At 35.4% G+C, this 21,552-nt stretch overlaps 2 protein-coding genes, 1 long non-coding RNA gene and 1 other non-coding gene across 4 annotated transcripts in view; 1 reads left to right on the plus strand and 3 right to left on the minus strand.

The window, feature by feature from the left end:
* Positions 1–7,786, minus strand: part of LOC108745525 (CD63 antigen-like) — a 9,293-nt gene extending 1,507 nt beyond the window's left edge. Inside the window, exons 1-5 of the mRNA XM_018481705.1 lie at positions 7,458–7,786; positions 1,882–2,070; positions 1,503–1,673; positions 1,095–1,316; positions 782–843 (exon numbers count right to left, since the gene is read on the minus strand). Of these exons, the coding sequence (XP_018337207.1) occupies positions 782–843; positions 1,095–1,316; positions 1,503–1,673; positions 1,882–2,070; positions 7,458–7,520 (707 nt within the window). The 5' untranslated portion in view covers positions 7,521–7,786. The remainder of the gene's footprint in view (positions 1–781; positions 844–1,094; positions 1,317–1,502; positions 1,674–1,881; positions 2,071–7,457) is intronic.
* Positions 7,787–15,251: 7,465 nt separating this feature from the next.
* The window catches only part of LOC108745523 (CD63 antigen-like), a 7,829-nt gene continuing 1,528 nt past the window's right edge, over positions 15,252–21,552 (plus strand). The window contains exons 1-3 of the mRNA XM_018481704.1: positions 15,252–15,603; positions 18,884–19,072; positions 20,904–21,074. Of these exons, the coding sequence (XP_018337206.1) occupies positions 15,529–15,603; positions 18,884–19,072; positions 20,904–21,074 (435 nt within the window). The 5' untranslated portion in view covers positions 15,252–15,528. The remainder of the gene's footprint in view (positions 15,604–18,883; positions 19,073–20,903; positions 21,075–21,552) is intronic.
* Trnas-uga lies at positions 18,528–18,609 on the minus strand. Its single transcript has one exon. It is a non-coding gene; the product is annotated as a tRNA-Ser (tRNA).
* Positions 20,939–21,552, minus strand: part of LOC108745527 — a 1,082-nt gene continuing 468 nt past the window's right edge. The window contains exons 2-3 of the long non-coding RNA XR_001939104.1: positions 21,144–21,396; positions 20,939–21,062 (exon numbers count right to left, since the gene is read on the minus strand). This is a non-coding gene — a long non-coding RNA (uncharacterized LOC108745527). The remainder of the gene's footprint in view (positions 21,063–21,143; positions 21,397–21,552) is intronic.

Genomic DNA, 21,552 nt, shown 5'->3' on the forward strand with positions numbered 1-21,552 from the left:
AAATATATTCTCATAAGAATATGATATCGATCCAAAAATGAAGTCTTAAGAAATATGAACGTTCTTATAACTTGAAGATGATACTGCTGAGTATTATAGCAGAGCCTCGACAACAATATCAATATACACTACATCATGCGAGATATTATGAAGCAAAAATATATGGAAACGACAAAAATACACTTTTGCTAATAAGCTAAATAATTATTCACGTGAAGCAGACATCAAACAAAAAGAAGCTTTTAACGCATTTTAAATTTATATATATATATATATAGTGATTTATATTTTATATATAACTTTATTATCGATGTGTATGGTTATCGTGGCTCAACTATAACAGTATCACAATGACACTGAACAAATTATATATATATTTATGAAAAAAATGTATGATCTCCGAGCGTAACACAGATATTCTGTTATCATTAATATACAAAGTTGTTCGAGACCCTATTGTAAAAATATACAAAACATACGTGTGTGACATTTTTATGTTTGATAGATAAGGCCCAGATACCAAAATAGCAGTGAGATTCTTTGGAGATCTTTTTAAATATGTTTTTACCTATCACGCACTCTTTGATGAAAATAATTAACGGTTTCTTTGCAATGTGTTAAAAATAGAAGCGATAAAAGAAAGAAATTTTTTTTTATAATTGTGCATGGTTAAATGGTAACGAAATAAGGAAAAAAATAGTGACAGCTTGTGTAAAAGATCAGGTTTTATACAAGTGCATTTTAGGCTTGTTGCAATGAAAATTTGTGTCTATCAGCTTACACAGTCTCATACTCGCGGCGAATTGAGCGAGCCAGACAGCACGCAAAGACTACTCCAATCAACTGAAAAAAAAAAAGAATAATTATTGTTTCATTTTTCTTAGGGAGTGTAAAGTAAGTAAATTTATCCTTTGCTCGTTAATATTCCTATTATTTGTATATACATTGAAATATTATATGTATTTAATGTTATTTATATAACAAATCTTTCCCTTTTATTAATGCATACAATAGTGCCTCATATCTAAATCAACAAATATTTTATTTAATATATACTTCATAATGCTAGGACGATAGTTTGAATCAGAACTTACTTGTATGAGGGCTACCCCTATGCCCACTCCTCCCAGGATCATAGCATTATTTTCTATAGCAGATTGCAGTTTTATCATGCAGCCGTCACTGTACACATGAATGGAATTCAAGTCGCAACGCGATTGAGCAGGAATCTCTTTGCAGCAGGAATCGGGAACAGTATTATCACGGAAACCAATATGGGGCCAGTCTGCAGGGCTATTCATACCGCAGCATTGTAACTAAAATCGTATTTCAATTGTCAGTTAATTACAAATTCCATTAACGGCACATAACAAAATTAGTACGATATTTATCCAACTAGTGAGGATTTTCTCTACACAATATGTAATACCAATATTTTTTTACAGCTATAAATAAAAATTATAATTGTAACGTTTTTTATACAAATAATTTAGTGAACTTACATCGTGCTGCATGATGTCCCATGAACGACGAATATCCGGATTAAGCTCATATTGTCGCAAAGTACCATTTAGACGGTTTTCTAACATATTAGCGACTTCTCCTCTCATCATATAACCTGTGATTCCAGCGCCCAATTCCAGAGCAAATATCAGCAGCAGCAAAACCGAGAACTACAATAAATAAAAATTATTGCACAGGTGTACTATGCAGGAAAATATGTTTTAGCAAACTGTCATATAAAATAAGAGCCTTCTGGTTTAATTATACTTATTTAAAAAGATAAATCAAAATCTCGTATTGCCGTTACGACGAAAAAGAAATAATCCTATAGTTTTTAATTAATAGTATTTAAATAATACTGTTTTTGAAGAATCATACCGTTATTATCATGCAATGATTCTCTTTTACAGCGCCGCAGCATCCAAAGAATGATACAAGGAAGACTATGACACCGACCACTATCATTAAGAGTGGGGCTGCAAAGAACCAACTATCCACAAAGTTGCTGTACCCGCTGTAAACAACCAGAATCACACCGCCCACTGAAATAAATACGATGCCGGTGATCTGAAATAATACATAAAATACGTTGACTGTTAATCTTTTCATTGTTACATTTAGTGACGCATTGTACGCACTGTAACATATTTATTACACAATATAATACGAATATTTCCCAAACAGAACAACAAGTCACAATAAAGTCAAAATGACATTAAAATGAATCGATTGAATGAGATGATTGAAAAATGGCTTAATTTAAAAATCATTTTGGAATCATTTTGACATTATAATGACTTGTTGTTCTGCTTAGGTTATTTATCTTTTACTCAATTCTATTTTTACATTATTAAACGCAGTTTTATATTTTTACAGTTTCACGTTTTATCATTATATTGATAAGATACGATAAGATAAAAATTATAGTATTTTCTTCAATGTAAGAATTTGCAACTCGTACTTATATATATTATTTAAATCGGAAAAAAGAAGATTGATGTTATTTTTTAAAAAAGTACGAAGAACTTGCTGTAATTTCAAATCTAGTTTCTATCTGCGTTTCGAATTTAGGTTAAATTACATGTTTTTTGTTTTATAATTATATTAAGCGCTTACTTTCACAAAGTGCGTGCTTCTAAAAATCAAATCTTTAATGAAAGTCATTATTACATTAAAACTTCAAGATATGATATTTATAGAGAAACTTTCTGCCTATATATTATTCTGTAAATACGTAATTAACAAAAATCTTAGCGCGCCCGTCAAATTTGATGCCCCAAAAAAACATCTTTATGCTTCCTATTCAGAGATGAGTTGCAATCGATACTTCAAGTAATCAGAACAGACATTCGATACTTTTCTTCCGTGCTAACGGCTTAACTTTAAATGGAAACCATGATCGCGTAAGAGCATTGTTTACTAAAGGGAAACGCATAAAACTGTTATAATTACACCAAGTAACTTTCAACGAGATATCTAACTGCGCGAGAACGACTCTCGCGAGTAAATTACGAAAGTAGCTTTACTAAGAAACTATTACATAACTTATAAGAAATTCATTGTTAGATGAAAATTAGAAAGGTAACGTTTGTAACTTTGTCATCTGAATATTGCATAAAAAACTCCAGGTACTCGCGAATATCTCTATTAATGTAAATCTATAAAAGTTTTTGATGTACAGGCTGAAATCGCCAAAGCCGAGCGTGGTTAAATTCGATGATTCTTTATCTGCGATATATTTTATTTTATAGATATTAGATAAGATACCTATAACTCGTCGAATGTGAATCGTTTATCCTTGAAGTATTACAAGCTGACGCAAACACGCGTAATTAAACAGTGAGTCTACAATTAATCGGTATTATAATCTTAGAAATTGGTTGCTGGTCAACTACTAATTTATTAATTTTGATCAATCCTGACTCACCAATTATTCTTCAAACTCGCTTCCGACTCACCGTGTACAGACTATCGAGTCATTGTAGACTCACGGTAACTTTCAAATTTCGCTTTCTTGCGTCGTCAGTGCTTTCCAGAAAGGATCGGCTTATGCTTGTTTCAATATAGATTAACTTTAATCTCGATTTAATGTACTCTTTATTTTCCAGTTTCAAGAATTAGAATAAGATGACGAGTAAGTTGAGTCGAGATTAAAGTTGATCTACATTAGTGGAGAGATAAGTCCCCCATTAAAGATCTTTTAATAAAGTTCGTGGACAATTTTTTCAAAATCCTACGAGAGAAAGACATATACTTCTTATCTGTATATATACATATAATAATAACTTTAATTAATATTACAGATTAAGATAATATAATATTAATTACAGCTCTACAATGAAACAGTAAAGGTACGTATAATATTCCCAAGAGACTCATTAAATCAAGAGAAAGTCAAGATGTAATTTAACATTAAAATGATGATTTCTTGTCATAAAATTTAATTGTTTATTGCATCAAAATAAAATCATTTAGATGTCATTTTGATTTTTTATTAACTTTAGTATGTTCCTTATTTACTATCTCACTTCAACTTATATTGTTTCATTGCAAAATTTTAATTAAAATTATAGCATAAGACAATATAAGTTAGAATGAGATAATATATAAGTATACACAGGAAAAAGATATATATATATCTTTCTTTCTTGTAGGATTTTATGATAAAATCGCTCGTGGCCGGATGCTGTTTTTATAGGTCTCTAGATCGCTCTATACCAAAGCCCACGATCAAGAAGAATTCGTCGGCGGCGCGTAACCCGTTCTCGTTGCTGGATCTGTCTAAATAAAGACATCTCCAGTGTAAGGGAGCCGACATTCTACATGACTGGGGGAGAAAGAAAGAAAAAGGCGCGCGTGACTGCGACATCGCGTCGTAGGAAAGGCTACGTCGTTCGTCGCCGCCTGACGGAGATTATAGACCTCTCCCCCTTGTCTATGTGGTTACCTACGTGTCTTTCACCTACGGCTCACCTACGTTCCCGACGATTTACACGCGCCCGTAGTAGGCCTTCGAAGCAACGAAACCGAGCTCGACCGACCGGTCGATTCGCTCGCCCTCGAGCGATACCTGGTCAGCCTGTCTCGAGACCTATACGCGTACGCCGTACGCTAACAGGTGACTCTACTACGGCGAACTTTATCTATGAATCTATTGAAAAGTTTCAGTAACGAGGACGCGCCCAACGCACAGCGATCCATACGATCTGGGGTGTCCTAGAAAGCAAAGTGTAGAATACGAACGACGACACGTATACATCACTTGTGTCTTCCCCTGAGAAATTTAAAATCTATCCTCGCTTTAGTAAGGATGTCATTGAAAGAGAACTGCTCGTAAATTAATTCTTTCGTCGTTCGGCTCGAAGAGGATATAATATTCTACCTGAATGGCGGTCAAGTAATTTTTCCCTCAGAGCGAAAAAACGTGGTAAATGAACATTTCTATCATTTTCAAGCGAAACGACAAGTCTTAATAACGCCAAAAGGACGTTAAAGTGAATCATTGCTGATTGGAAAGTTTAGTAATAACTTTTAACAACCATTGACTACGTTCAGCTGAAAAAGCAACTTTGCAATTGTAAAGTTCTTTAATATGATTGGTTTTGCCTTTAGTTTCTCACTGGATCTAAAATCGTGTTAAAGAATTTTACGACAAATTATTTTGCATTAACTTGGAGCCAGTTTGACGTCATTTTAATGATTTATACGTTCTACTTGGATCTCGAGCCCAACTCAAAAAGAACACATTAAAAAAGTGAACAAAACATCGGAATGACTTTATTATAATTTTGGAAAGATAATAGAGAACAATTTTCCGCTTTTCACGTTTCCGTTCTAGGAAAAGCTTATATAATCGGCACCCGTCCGAGTTTTACATTTAGGATTCAATGATCAGCCGGACTCGGGAAAAGTTGAGAAATGACGTCGACGATATATCTCTCGTTAGAAGAAGAAACTGACATCGAACATTGCGAGGAACAAAGCCACCCGTCGAGCTCGTCTACTTCTTCTGGTACGCTCTGTATAAACGCGGTCGCCGCGCTGGCATTTCACGCTGGACGGATCATTAAACGTTACAATAAGGGACGCACGACTGACACCCCGCCCTGTCATCCTTTACAGAGTTGTTTTTGTGTCCTAGATCCTTCCGTCCGTATAATACAGTGACAGCATTGTATGTATGCGAGTCTCCCGGGGGAAAAACGTGGCTTTCGGTCATTTTATCGTGTATCTGCCCTTTAAATAAACTTCTTCTTACCGTCAAAACGCGATTGAAGGCGTCGAAAAACAGTTGCACCAATCCAAATGAATTTTTAATTACTCTTTTCAGTATCGGTATTTTTTAGTTAAATATAATATTTGTCCATATGATCTTATTATTGGATTTACTTCTTATTTCATTAGATGAAAATATGATCGTTAAACACAAAGAAAGATTAGATAAAAATGTTATTATCGAAGATAAAGAAAGAAGGTACTTTGTTAGAAAGGATAGTTAAGGGGTATCGAATTTAATTGCGTAGATAATCTGGCACTTTGCCCCTGAATTTTTTAATACGATTTTCCATTTATTACAAGTTTTATATGTAACGGTGTCGCGCGCGCGCGCGCACCACTATGTTGAACTCTAGATTACATTAAACGTAAAAGAAGAGAGTGAAGGAGGGGGCGGGATATCGATCGCTTCATCCATAACGCTTACATCGAGGTTCTGGAGCATAAGCACCACAAAGTTTCCCTCGAAATGATACCCTCGTACTTACATCATTTATTCAGACACGCGGTACGGTTTCGGTCACGCCATACACGATATCGATTAGATTATTATTGTCATTAGATAATAGATTATTGGTATTAGACGGGGTACACACCACCATGGGTACTAGAAAAATTTCTTTTCTAAAAACTGGCAGAACGGCGCGAATGGAAAAGAAATTCTGAGGAGAGGTTCTCTCGCCATCGAACTTTGCGTAATATCGATCCAATACGCCCCAAGATTGCATCGCGTTAACGTAATCGTAAGAAACTTTGTCACGGCCGAGACCGATAGCGATGACATTAGATCTATTTGCGTCATATTTTTTGCGCACTCAGCATCTTCGCTTTCTCTCTCCTCAACGCTCGAATGTACCTATTTATTTCCTTTCGAGGAAACAATTTTTAGAATTGAAAACAACGCGAATAAATAGACCTTATCTTATCCTTTGGTATACTCATTACACGTATTACATATTCGACACACGTAAGCTGCTTCCTTTTTAGGAGACACAGAGCCGACACAAAACGTCGTTCTGTCCTTCTTAACCTTTCAATAACAAAGATAGAACGACGTTTGAATTTCCTAAAAGGGTCTCCTAAAAGGGAAGCAGTCGTAATCTAAGAATCCGACACATCTGCCACTGTTTAAGCAAAACAAATCACGATAACGTTAAAAGAACGTTAAAATGAATCACTATTAATTAAAAAGTAACCTTTAGTAATCATCTTGGAATTATCTGACATTTTTGGATGTCACGATGGCTTGCGTTCTACTTGAATCCACGGCAAACACAAATAAAAGAAATAAAGTAAAACTCATTTGAATTATTATTAAATTCGTGAAGACCGTCCACCAATCCGAGATGCCCGATGTCAATTAAACCGAACGCGGCTCCAAACAGATCCGTAACGAAAGTTACTTCACGATGTCGAATGATTCATCGTTGGTCAGCGTGCGAACAGCGGATCGGTCGACGACTGGTTGTGCTTCAATATCGGAAGGGCAAAGCGTGTCGAGATTAGATTCCCAGATGCTGCTCCTGAAGGCTTGACCGACATATAACAAAGCCCGCGCCCGCCCAGCGCGAGGCGACGCGAGGCGACGCGACGCCGAGAATAGCGGAACGGAGCGTCGTAGAACGTCGTACCCTATCGCGTCCTGGCCGTGCACCGTTATTCTTCGGCCGTCTACTCACCGCGAATATCAGGTTGAAGAGGAACAGCAGGTACTTGACACAAGCCATGCCGCCGGACACCATTTTCGTCACTCTCACTGTAAGCTTCGTGGATCACTGAATCGTACGACACGCGACGTCGGCGCGCGAAAGAATAAGAATACGCTCTACTCGCTGCTACACGCGGAAGCGGAAAAACGCTGCGGCTGCTCCTTTTCGTACTCTTCTCTGACCCGCCTCCCTTCTCTTTCTCTCTCTCTTTTGACTTTCCTCCGTATACGTCAACGACCCGAACTCCACGGTATGCTCGCGCGTTGACTGTTCGTCGTCAAATGCACCCAACAATGTATTTTTGTTGTTGCGCGGTATACACTCGCGATGCGCGCGCAGCCGGCCAGGGCCGTATTATAGCCGAGGCGTGGCGAGGCTTTTCTTTTTTTTTTTCTTTTTTTTTTCCCCCAAGACGAAAAAGGTATTAGGAAGTAACTAAAATCTTTATAATTTTAAGGATTTTATTAGAAAAGATTTGACTGTAAAAAACTTTAGCGTTATCTATTACTTTCTAAGGACATCGTGTAATATATGCGTGCATACACGTCGCATGTTTCTTTCTGTACCTGCTTTGTTAAAACTAATTCTAGCGGAACGGGGAGCGACGCGAGCTTTATTAACGACGATCGCTGAATTGAAACTTCAAGATTTTAACAAGACAAAGCCACGCACGGAGCTTACGCTCGCAGAGTTTATTGCTGTAAATAATGTTACTTAATAAATGCTGCAGCGACTTGTGATATAATCTGTGGGCGTATTTTGCTCCATTTCAATTTCTTCGCCTTATACTGCTCACATAACGCGCAGCAGGAAAACTTTTCCGTTTCTCGTGATTATTATTCATTTCTCGTAGCATGACTGTCGTCACATCCGCTCGTCGATGATCGATGACCGCCCGAATGCTACGTGATGGTACGATCCTGTATCGTGGTGCACCTCCGTCCAACGTAACGCAACACAATGCAACGCAACGGAACCCAACGCAAGGCGACGCGACTTGGCGTTGCACTTCGGGTGGCGGTGGTGTCATGGCGAGCCTAGCCGTGATCGACGATTCAACTGCGTATTAATGCGTACGCATCCTTATCTATCTTTGATTCCCGAGGATGGAGAACTAACGAGAAGTCCGATCACGAACGACGAGATTTACGTGCAATTGAAACTCGAGTCTTTCCCTGTTACAATGACTCCGTATCTTTTTTTTTTTTTTTTGGCACCACACACAAACTTTTCCGACTTCTCGTTGATCGATTACGATGATCCGACAATTGGGTGTGTCCTGAAATGTCCCGACAGTACTAAAAGCTGTTAAAAGTCTGTAGCATGCGACGTAAACTATAGATAGATTTTGGTACTCATATACTCAAGAAACATGTATCAAGTAAAGAGAAAATCAGAATGACTATTTTGATATCGTGAAAATAAAAATAATGATTTTTTTGGTTACAAAATTTGACTGTTTATTGATGTCAAAAATCGAAATAATGTCATTTTGATTTTTGGTTGTTTTATGTGTTTCTTAATTGAATATATTCTTGAATGCAATGTTCAGTACTGTCAGTATTTCCTACGACGCGGTCGATTTCCGACTTTTGCGTCAATCAATTGGATATGGTAATCCGATGACAATATTAGGTGTGTCTTGAAATGTTCCGACAGTAAAAATCTACAGCATGCGCACATCACGTATAGATTTTCAATACTTTTAGTACTGTCGGTATTTTGGAACGCGTCTATTATATTACATCGACTATTAATAAAAAAGTCTGAACTGTTGTGTGTGTGTCATATGATGAATTTCAGTCATTCTCACTACACTGGATTAATACACATTAAAAACTGTTTTAAAATATTTAAATACAGTGATAATATAATTAAATTTGATGAAATAATATATGCAGTATATTCTGTTAAATTACACAAAGGTGCATTAAATATTTAAAAATATTTATCGTTTTTGCATTTAACTTTGTAATTGTAACTTTGATAATTTCATGTACAACAGCTTTTAATGCACTAATCTAGTGTAATATATGTGACCGAATTTACCAGAATAGTAGAGTTGAAAATAAAGATGGAAAGCGTCCGCAAAATTCCAAACTTGCAGAGTGTATAAATTAAAATGACTAATTGAATCATTTATACATAGAGTGCCTCATATAAAGTCATAAAAATGTATTACATAGTTTTTAAAAGCGAAAGTCGATTATTGTGCAAATGATGACCATTAATTACTTCGAAAATGTATGTCACTGAATTAATCAAACGAATTGACTCCTTTTTCATAATATTTATTTTTAAGTTCATACATTCTTTTCGTATTATATGCTAAAAGTGATGGATCTCTTTTGAACAGAGAGAGAGAGAAAGAGAGAGAGAGAGAGAGAGAGAGAGAGAGAGAGAGAACAGTATTTAATTAATTTCATTCTGTTCACTCATTACAAAAAAGTAGCTATTTTACTTTCATCAACTTCCCGACTGTCATCTCGTCATATTAATTTCGAACAACACCGTAATTTTTACTATATCCACAAAAATTATGTATACTCTATCTTTAACAAAAAGTCTTATTCTCGCACGCGAAATATTGAGGAAATCTGTAATATATGTAATGTATACTATTTTCGTGTGCTTTTGTACACGATATTTTCCAAGAATGCGGTCCCTGTTCTTTATTTCTGCTCTGAACTACGTTAGAACTATCTATCTCGCTTTCGACAAACTTTTAATACCTATCTATTTCATTTTAATTTTTTATTTTACAACTTATATACAGCAGTTCGACCACAAAGAACAGACCTATAGATAGCTTTCGTGAGTGACCGCCTCACTCACGACAGAGTGAGTCGAAGTTCAGGTCGAAGCAGCTTGTTCCATTCGACGTTGTTTGGTCGAAATCGCCTCCGAGCGCGTTAGCACGAAAAGACGTGGTGCAACGAACGGAGACTCTCATGACGCCTACGCCATGAATTATGATGTTGATATGCTTCAATACTGTTCTCTCTGTTGGCGTCTATTAATACACTCGTCATACACTCGGGTTTCTTCAGGTCTACGACTCTGGCGAGGAGAGTATAATGTGCAGAGAAGGTTGTTCTGGCCTAACAGATCTCATCTCTCTCTCATCTGCGAGATTACGTTGCAATTCCGTCCACGCAGTTCTCCTCCCGCGATTCTCTCAGCAGCATATTAACGACACCTGAGATAGGTTTTTTGCGCGCTGCGAAGAGAAGAGAGATATGTATCGAATATCTGACGTGTGACAAATGGAATATTTAAGAAGCAAAGCTAGACAGAGCAATACGATTTTCTTCTCACTTAATAATTCGCACTGGATATATTATATTTGTATTGAAATGCTTCTATATCAGCCCCAACGAGGAGCAAATTAGTATTGACATTTACCCTAAATGTGTTTATCGATTTTCTAAATATAACAATGCCTGTGTATATACGTAGAATGTGTAATGTTTATATTAAATGCTTGATAGACTTTGCTTGTCACATCAGGGACACTTTACACGCGTATAAAAATACATACTAGTATTTAATTGTAGCATCTTATACGATTATATGCATACACGAAAAAAAAAAACGGTTTTGTTGAAGTCTCTGTAGATTTATTTAGATAGATAAATAATTTAACAGACAGATCCGAAAATAATTTTATCTGGACCATCAATGATTATGTAGAACGCTTAAACGATTAGAGTTAAAATTTCTTGTCATCAATATTTATATGTTCCATACATTTAATAATGCAACAAAAAATTATTTTCAGATCTGTAGCTACACTGAAATAAAATTTACTGAATTTTATTAAATACTTGCTTGAACGGTACTAATACAATATTTACTAAATTAAATGTAAATATATAATATATATTTACTTACTTTATATATAATTTAAATAAATGTTCATTTGCTGTAAATAAATATTTCGTTAGTATACTATTCAAACAAATATTTAATAAAACTCAGTAAATTTTTTTCCAGTGTAGGCAAATTTTTAGACGTTTTAACAAAACCGTTCTTTTTGTGTAGCTATATATGTATATATAAATTATATTTATATAATATAAAAATAGAATTATATATAGAGCCATAATAATTATACACAGTCGTAATAATTATGTTCCTCGCTAATATTTCTTTTTCCTTCGAATAAAATTGTTCCATGCAGCTGATCGAGGAGGGAAAAAAGTGCGATAATGAAATCAGCAGTCAGTCGTTCGCTTTTTAAGCGGGACGTTCTTAACAGGATAGATGAGTGGCAAAATGAAAGCAGCGTGACCGCGATGGATGAATCGTGCGTTCTTTAATGCAGCGAGATGCAATAATAGCGTAGCTAGTTTAGCAAGTAGCGTAAATTGGATGCGAAATCAGTCGTCCCTGCGAATTTCGCTTTCGCGATCGTCCATGAGTGAATTACCCGTTAAATTCTTGCGTGAACCGCGTGCGACCGCGCGCATCGGGCGCACACGGCACGCTACGTCGCGTCGTCGGGGAGAGTTTTCCGCGATGTCGGCCACGTCAGGCCGTACACAACCCTCGGCCAGTAGCTAAATATATACGAATATAAAATGCGCGGGGCCGGAGCATGCGTGCTCGGGGTCTACCTCAGGGACACGGCCTCGTCGAAACGCTCCGCGACACGCCATAGACAAGACGACCCTTCGGACGTAAGAGAATTGGAGGAGCAATCCAATCACGAGTCGCGAATTGCTTCTCCGCCTTTCGCCCGAAGATCTCAAGAGCTCTACACATAATTAATTCACGCAAAAGAAATCAAAATTGTATAGTTTCTGCCGGCAGGCCAAATCTGATGAAGCATTACAGCAGCGTACTAAGTACAATTTGGAAGAAATTTTCTTTTCTTCGCTTATGATATTATTATGTTAGGAATATATATATATATATATATATAGAATATATATAGCATGTAATAATATATGATTTTGTTATTTGAATCTAAACTTGGCCACGTTGGAACCCAAACAATTCGTGTTGAAATGTGGCGCGACGAAAACACTTCAGCATCTAATATAACACGACGCGACGTTGGAATTCGAAAAATTATATAGTAAGAATATGAGGTCATGTATTTTGCCGTCAACATCACTGTATTTCGCATTCGACGCGAAAGGCAAATTTTGAACACGGAAACAACGGTTTTGCTGAAGTACGTAAAAATTAGGTCAGATACAGATCTGAAAATAACTGTTGGACCACCAAAATAATTATGTAGGACGTTCAAGCATGATAGTATTGCAAAGGTCTTGATATTTCAGTAATCAACTTGAGTGTCCAATATAAAGTTACAGCAAATTTTATTTTCTTTTTTCATAATCTCGTTTTTTAAATGTTAATTACCTCGTATTCTTACTACAATTATTATTCTAATTTCAATGTCGCATCATTTTATATATATTTATATACATAATTGAAAAATATTTCCATTGCGCTACGTTTCGACAATACAGATTGTTTGGTTCCAATATGACCAAGTTTGAATCCATGCAATAAAATCATATATATATATATAATAATTATATTTCTAACATAATGATGTTGAAAGCAAAAGAAAAGGAAACCACGTCAAAATTAATGTAGTCAAAACATGAATTATATCTCGCCAACATGGATAACATGAATAACAAGTAAAGATAAAAATAACTCGTTCATTATCTTCGTACTAGACCAAACAATCGTCGACGTTTGAACAGCATTTGTTCGATTTTAGCTTCTAGAACGAAACAATACGCTTCCTGGGACAAGATACAAACTCGTACGCATATATCTAGCCCGATTTTGTTCCGCTTTGTTATGGAAGGGCAGCTCGCCAGACGATATAAACGGATATTTGTGTCACAGATTGATCGCGGCATCATTAACCGATCATGCGACGGGTAATAAAACTCGCGTACGGGGACGCGCGGTGAGATATGTGTCAAGTGTTACCCTTGAGCACTCGGTTATTGAATGTTATATTAGCTACGTTAGAGGATCTGCTCCATATTCTACGCTTCAATAGTCTCAATTACTGTCTATAACTAACGTGGCCGGACCCAGCCGCGTACGGACAGCTAGGTCGTCGAGGTATCGTGATGATGCATTTTATCAAGTTTCCGCAGATTTCCGTCTCGAGTTTCGCGTCTCGGAAAAACATCACGCGCACTCAAACAAACATGGAAACAAATCACGGTTATTACTCTTCACAAAGATTTATCGGGAACAATCGAGGTTCAGAGTGGTAAACATGTTATGAATTTTATAGAAATAAACGCAATTGACTAAGGTGAAATATAAAAACAGTGCGTTGTAATCTAATATTTCGATCGTAATGGTGTACAATGCATTGTATCTTATTCATCTTTCATCGTATGACATACAGAGTAATATGTTACTTGTTAAAAATTGAAATGGAATTTTCGTCTGACCGAAATTTAATGGGACGTTTTTTTTCCCTGTTTTTTGATTCTTTAAAGTGCAAACATTATTGAAAGTTTACCTGAATAAATTAATCGAAAAAGTTATAGAAAATTCGATTAGGCGCACACTATTATAAGAAAAGATTGGCTGCTGCAGCAATTTAGATGGTAAAATGTGGCATAGCATTTTTAATTGGGGCTGCCGCAGCCAATTTTTGGTTGGAGCAGCCAATTAAAAATGCTATGTCATATTCAATCAATCTTTTCTTTCGATATAGTGCGTATTGAAGTCGTTATGCATTGATTTAATCTGAGTGTAAAAGTAAAATTCAAATATTTCGAATTATAATATTCTATATAACAAAATGCATTTCTAAATAGAACACAAAATTATAATAAGATCAAGATAACATCAAATTATTTTATAGGCAATGATGATTATTTTTATACACTTTTAATGATAATTTTGTGACGAATTCTTGACATAACAATGATATTTAAGTGATGTTAAAAATAATGATTTTTTTTCTGAAACGATTTCTATAACACGACGTCATTTTGATCTTTTATGTTCTACCTGACTTGAGGATTTTGCGGTTTAATTTAAACACCGTTTATATTTAAACACACATTTTTATATCTCTTTCAATTTGTGTACGACTTTAATGTACACGCACTAAGTACACGTACTGAGTGCGTCCAATCAAATTTGCTATTAGATTTCCTCATCTATTGCGTTTCTTACAGACGTAAATAACTATAGACTGCGCATTCCTTAATCCCAAGTATTTGTGCTCCATTAGAAAAAAATTGAATATTGAATATCATATCAGCGTCTCTCTTTAACTTGAGGGAGAGAGAGAGAGAGAGAGAGAGAACGCGACATGATTCATCATTCTAGTTACCTCACTCTATCTAAACCGATAATATCAATTTCATAGGAATGCCGTCTATTCTTATTGCGTCAATGCAGATTTCAAGTTCGACGCAATTCGTTAAAATATCTTTTTTTTTTTTAATCGGTCCTCAGTCTCTTTAAGAAGAAATTCTTTTCGACGAGCGTTTATAGGCGTGTATATGAACCCGTTGCGAAACGCCCTGTATCTTTGGTCGAGAAATCTCTCGAGTTTCGTAACCTCGATCGTGCACGAATCGGCGACAGGTGTACGTGTGCCGCACCAACACCTGGCCACCATCGACGTATATCGGAACGAATTGCTGCCATTGAAGCGAGATTTCGACCGGTCTCCGTGTCGCACCAATTCACACACGCGAGCGCGTGCACATAACACGCAGTACACACGGATACAAGAATGCAACCGAATAGTAGTAGTCGTAAGTGTGTGGTATCTATCGCATTCGTGTATCCCGTTCTCGCATATGCACGGCGCCACCCATCGGAACGCGACGAGGAAACCTTTTTTCGCAGCCTTTTTTCGTTGCTCTCAAGACGCGCAGTATCACTCGCGACTTGTCCTTGATAGCAGATCGTCTGTTCGTGTGAAAGAATTCTGTGTGAGAGAGTGAGAGAGAGAGAGAGAGAGAGAGAGAGAAAGAAGTGTGTGCGCGTAATCACATATTTGTAAATCATAACCGACAGTTCTGCGGCAATGGCGATGATGAAGTTGAGTCTGGCGCCGAAGACTATCAAGTACTTGATGTTCATTTTCAACCTGTTCTTTGTGGTAAGTAGATGGTCGACGATCAGCTGTCTCGCGTTCCTTCTGGAACGATGAGTTGGACCCCGCGCGATTGATTGCGCTGCGATCTATCGAATCGTCGTATCGACGCAGCCTCAGCGCGATCGTTGGAAGCTGCGATTACGATCGACAGGCTGCAGTTTATCTGGAGCCTAACTAAAGTCTGATAAAAGCATAACTTATACAAAAATGCATTTGTAAAGCTGTAAAGTGAATATTAAATATTTCATCGAAGTTTGATTTTTATCACGCGTGCTAATTGAAAGGGAATTGAAATAGTTACAGTAGAAAGTTAACTAAAAGCTTCTTATCTATTTTTTTTTTAAGAATATAAAAAGGGACAAAGTCGAATTTCAGTCAAAAATTAATTTAGTTAAATTTTAACTCTATTTGATTTTATCTAAAATTCGTGACTTTCAATAAACTCATGTTTGCAATAAAATGTTTTAATTAATTTAATTAACTAATTATTTGATCGTATAATTATTTTAGTTAATTATTTAATGTTCGTTTCTATAAGCAGTTCGTGGACGTCAAAATTCAATAATTACATTGAAATGTGCACATTGTTCACATGGTTCAGCAGAATCCAGTTTGGAATGATGCGTAACGCGTTTTCAAATCACATTTTCCGCAAATGTTTATTGAAATAGCAGAAACGTGAAATTGAAACGTGGAATTTAATTCGAATGTCATTACAAATATGGAGTACAGTGAACGCGTGGAGTATACATATATTTTTATTCAACTTTTTGTGTCAACTTTTAACATTTTGCGCGTCACGCGATTGTTGAGTTATCTTGAATAGATATTTGAACTTAATATTTGGTAGATAAATATTGTCAATTGAAATTCTCAGGAAATCAAGTCTCGAATGTAATCTAAGTGGAAAGGCAACATTTACAATGTGATTACTGAAGAACGTTGTGATATGGTCATAGAACGCGTTTAAAGAATACATTAAGTAATCGGTTTTTGTGGAAATTCGATGTAATTGAGATTTAGGAATGTGTATCAATTTACAAACAATGTAACAATAGCTGTATTCTGATATACACTGCCAATACACTGAAAATCTATAGTTCACATTATACGGGGTGTCCCACGTAACTGTGATCATGATTTTTTCGGCATTTCCGATGATCTGACAAAAATTAATTTGGATAAAAGTTAATCAGTTTCCAATCGGCTACAAATTGCAATATTAACAATTTGCAAAATACTCTTTTTTAAGAAAAAAGTCAAGGTACCTTGTGACATACAGAATTGCAGCTTCACGTGCATTCCTTTTACATTCACCGAATATTAACAGCATATCAATTTCTCATTATAGGAATACATTTTCGAGAAACTGAGACTGAACTATGATTTGCTCTAACAACAAACTAAGATTGAACACAAGAACTGTTGAAGCGTTCGAGCTACGCTATACTACAAGTTGATATTTTTTCTACGTACATACTACATACACGTGTAAACTGCATTCAGGAATATCGCTACGTTTGTTCTTCACGTCTGATTGTAAGGTCATTTCAAGATTATAGTAGCAAGTCATTGAACTCATCTTGACATCGGTTACAATATTATGAAGTAAAAAATATGTAGTGCCATTTAAAAAAATTAGGGTGACCTTGACTTTTTTCCTAAAAAAGAGTATTTTTCAAATTTTTAATATCGCAATTTGTAGCCAATTGAAAACTGATTAACTTTTATCCAAACTAATTTTTGTCAGATCATCGGAAATGCCGGAAAAGTCGTGATCACAATTACGTGGGACACCCTGTATATATTATAAATTTTCAGTATATATATATTTCAGTATATAGGATCGCAGTTAATGTCAATAACAGCGCAATTGTCATAAAATTTTCCTTTCATTATTTAATACAATATAATCATTAATATATTATGTTATATATATGGTAATGATTTTATATTATGTATTAATGATATTTTTTATATCGACTCACTAAAATTAAATCTTTAATCGCAAATTCTTGATGAAAACAAAGGACATCTTGTATATATGATTTTTTGTGTCTAAATATAGATTCCATTTAACAGTACGCGTGTGTGTTGAAAGCTTAATGTAAAATTAAATTAATTAGACGTTCATTGGTTAATTATTCATCAATTGGACTAGCATGTACATCGGAGAAAACTACGAGTAGATGAATCATTGTGAGCAAAATCATAAAATTTCGACAAACCTAAGAAATATTCCCGAAGGGGAATTCCTACCGCGCAATGTTCATCTTCTCTATTTTTTTTCACATACAGCGACATCAAAATTGAAAAACTACCTTTGGTGCGATCGATACGGATGAGAGCGATTGCACTATAATATTAATTTTATATGCTATAGAATGAGGCAAGAATTAAAAAATTTTTTAATTTTAATCTACTAACTTATAAATTAATCAAACCGTTCATGTTTAATATATTAAGTAGTAAGCATCACGATTAAAATAATTTTATTATTAACAGTAAGTTCGTATCTGGAAATATATCGTTTATACATATGCGTAGAAACCATAGTTTGAATAAGATACACAGTTCAATGTTTTTATTCAGAATAATCGAAATGCACGCTGCGTTATCGTTTTTATAAATAGACTCATTATTAGCGTTCTTACGCCGCATGCGTATTAATTTTTTATTAAGTTTTATTTGAATTAATATTTTTTCATGATTATAGTTTTCGCACAATTGTTGATTTTATTGATTATGTAATTTCACACGAAAGTATTGTAGAATTATTAATATAGAATAATTAAATTGCTAGTATTGTTAATATAATTAATTAAAATATGTTATCATTTTTACGTTTTTACATTGAAGTGTATGAGTGTATCTACGTATAAATGATTAGATGCTGATATTATTTAAGATCGAGAAAAAAAAAAATTCGCTGCGGACAGGATTCGAACCTGTGCGGGTAGAACCCAATGGATTTCAAGTCCATCTCCTTAACCGCTCGGACACCGCAGCTGTTGGCAACTCGCAGTTATTTGTATGATATACTGTACGTGGATGTGTGAAACTCGAAAATGTTGATGTCATCAAAAAAATAAACTTGCGTATTTTTTTCAAATACATTAGCTAATTATATACCACATTAATTAGATAATTACGTAATATTGTTTATCATCACGAAATCATTATGTAATTGTCGATTTTTTTAACAAGATCGACTCCATTGCGAATTGCATTTTCGATCCTTTTATCCATGGAAATATATCATGAATCAATGAATTATGTTTAGATAACAGGAATAGTGTTGCTATCCATCGGAGCGGTCATCCATGGAGTATATCATCAGTATCAACATTTCCTTGACAACAGGTTCTTCTCCGTACCTTCTCTTCTCGTAGCCGTGGGCTTCATCATTTTTATCATCGCTTTTTTCGGATGCTGCGGAGCTGTTCGCGAAAGTTATTGCATGATTATAACGGTAAGACAAATATGTACTCTCTCTCTCTCTCATGAATTAAACTATATTTTTTTCTTATTAAATATACACACTTCGATTAAGCTTTTTCTTGATAAATAAGTAAATGATTCACTTTTTATCCACGCATTAAATTACACTCTTATTAACTTATTAATTAATTGCTGTATGAAATTTAAAAATCACATATATACATATTTCAGAATTTTTTTCAATAAAGATGTTTCATCATTGCGTCATATATTATACTATTAGACCGTTTATTACTGCGACAGAGTTATAGTATTTTGACGTTTAATTAGCAAATAATAATTAACTGGCTCAAATCAATAGTAATAATGATAATAAGCTATCCAATAATCAAACTATCTATACCGGCAAACTGGAAGTAAATTCGTGAAATTGTTAGCAAATTGGCATTACTTAACTCTGTTTGCAAGCTTGTGTTTTACCGATAAAGCCTGTAGATATAATCTAACAGTTGATTGACAGAAACCAAATAGAATCTGTCAGATCTGCTGCTTCTAATATGTCACTAATCTGCGTCAAATTGTACAAGTATGACAAATTATTGAATTTCTGTTATTAATCTGTTATGTTTTATGAGAATATTCGTGTTTGCTGGATCTACATCTAAAAAGTTAGAGATAGATTTGAAAATTTTATTGGATGGACTATTAAAATAATTATGTAGGTTCAAGCTGATTGTCAGAATGTCAAAACTTCTTGCAGCATTGCTTGATATACTTGAGAGTTTCCTACATATATATAATTATTTTGATGATCCAATAAAATTATTTTCAAGTCTGTAGTCATCAAAATTTCAACAAAATCATTCTTTCCGAGTAGCTTCTTATTTTTGTCATGAATTTTGCAGAATCTATTTTCGACAGACTTGGCTGTTTGAGAATCTATCGCAGATTAGACGCATTGCGCCTTGTCTTTCCTACATATACGCCTTTTACAATCGTGAGGAACCATCTGTTTCACAATCGTAAATGATTTACGTCTCATTCGATCGACCGTACCTGGCGAAGCTCGCCAGGTGATTGCGCTTCCGATTGAGAGCGCGCCACCGACGAAGATCAATCGCGACGTACTGCGAGTAATAAAGCGGACCATTATCGTGACTCGAGAACATTCACGATGTTATTTTCAACGTTGCTCTATTCGAATTAATTCGAGATTAGGATCTCGATATAGAGCGTCGGGTTTTCGACCGATCTATTGCATACGAAACAAAAAGCTCGGCCAAGTCTGTCCACGATATCGTCTCCCCCTCGTTTCCATAACGTAATGGATCATATGTTTTGTGCACGAAGTATGTAATTGACATGTGTGTGTCCTCCCCGTTCCACCTCCGTCGGCCCTTATTCCGGGAAAATTACTCTCCCTCGCACGCAGACGAGGGCGGACACGCTTCCGGTGTTGCTTTAAAAAATTGACGCACGGTGAGACTATATAATAAATATTTCAAAAGCTTCGAGATTCAATTCTACCATTTTCTAGATATATTTTAAAAAATATATCAGGATATATATTTTCCAGTCAATATCTGATACCAAAATTGATTTCTGCCGGTATATCCGTAACAATTATATACAGTGAGAAAAATGTCTGGTTGAAAATAGACGAACCAGAAGAATCTGAATATGTATCAATTTTAGTAGATTTAACAAAAAAATTATGATTTATCTCTTTTTTTTACTAGAAAAAACTTTACTTTCATTTTCACTTGCAGTTAATCTAACAAACATTTTTCTCAGTGTACGGAAGATAATCGTCGAAATATAATTTGAATTCTTTTAACAATAGTCTCTTTGATCATTTACAGTTTTGCACGCTTCTGACTGCAATTTTCTTGCTGGAGATTATAGGCGGCATGATGGGATATGTGATGAGAGAACAGGTTGCGTCGATTGCTCAGCAAAAGATGCTCGACACGATGCCCCAATACAGCAATAACTCCGAGATCCAATTCGTCTGGGACAATCTACAAAGAGACGTAACGAATAATTATATACAATTATCGTATTTATATGTGCGACTACGTTATATCTTCGAAATAGCGGACCACGAATGGTTTTGTTTTTTTCCCTTTTTTCGACGATGGCTTTGTTAGAAGTTCTCGCGCTTCGCATCGTGTCTTCCCCAGTCGTGGGAGCGACCCGGTCGTAGCGAGGATATCGCGGACGATAGGCGACAGGGATAATTTCAGTGTCCGGCTCTAATTCCTCGCGTGTATAATATATGTTGGTAGCTGGCGTGCACGCGAAGGGGTAGCATACATCGATTTTTCCCCAGCTTCCTTGACCACCCTTAACGATCTACGAAAAATGTATGCGCATATATTATATATATACACAAATCATATATATTTATTATATAATAATATATATGTTAATATTATACGTATAATATATACACTAGAAACAAAATATTAAATTTTAATAAATATTTTATTTAAATAGTTCTAAATAAAT

This window comes from Trachymyrmex septentrionalis, unplaced genomic scaffold, assembly GCF_001594115.1.
Source record: "Trachymyrmex septentrionalis isolate Tsep2-gDNA-1 unplaced genomic scaffold, Tsep1.0 scaffold14, whole genome shotgun sequence".
Classification (NCBI taxonomy): domain Eukaryota; kingdom Metazoa; phylum Arthropoda; class Insecta; order Hymenoptera; family Formicidae; genus Trachymyrmex; species Trachymyrmex septentrionalis.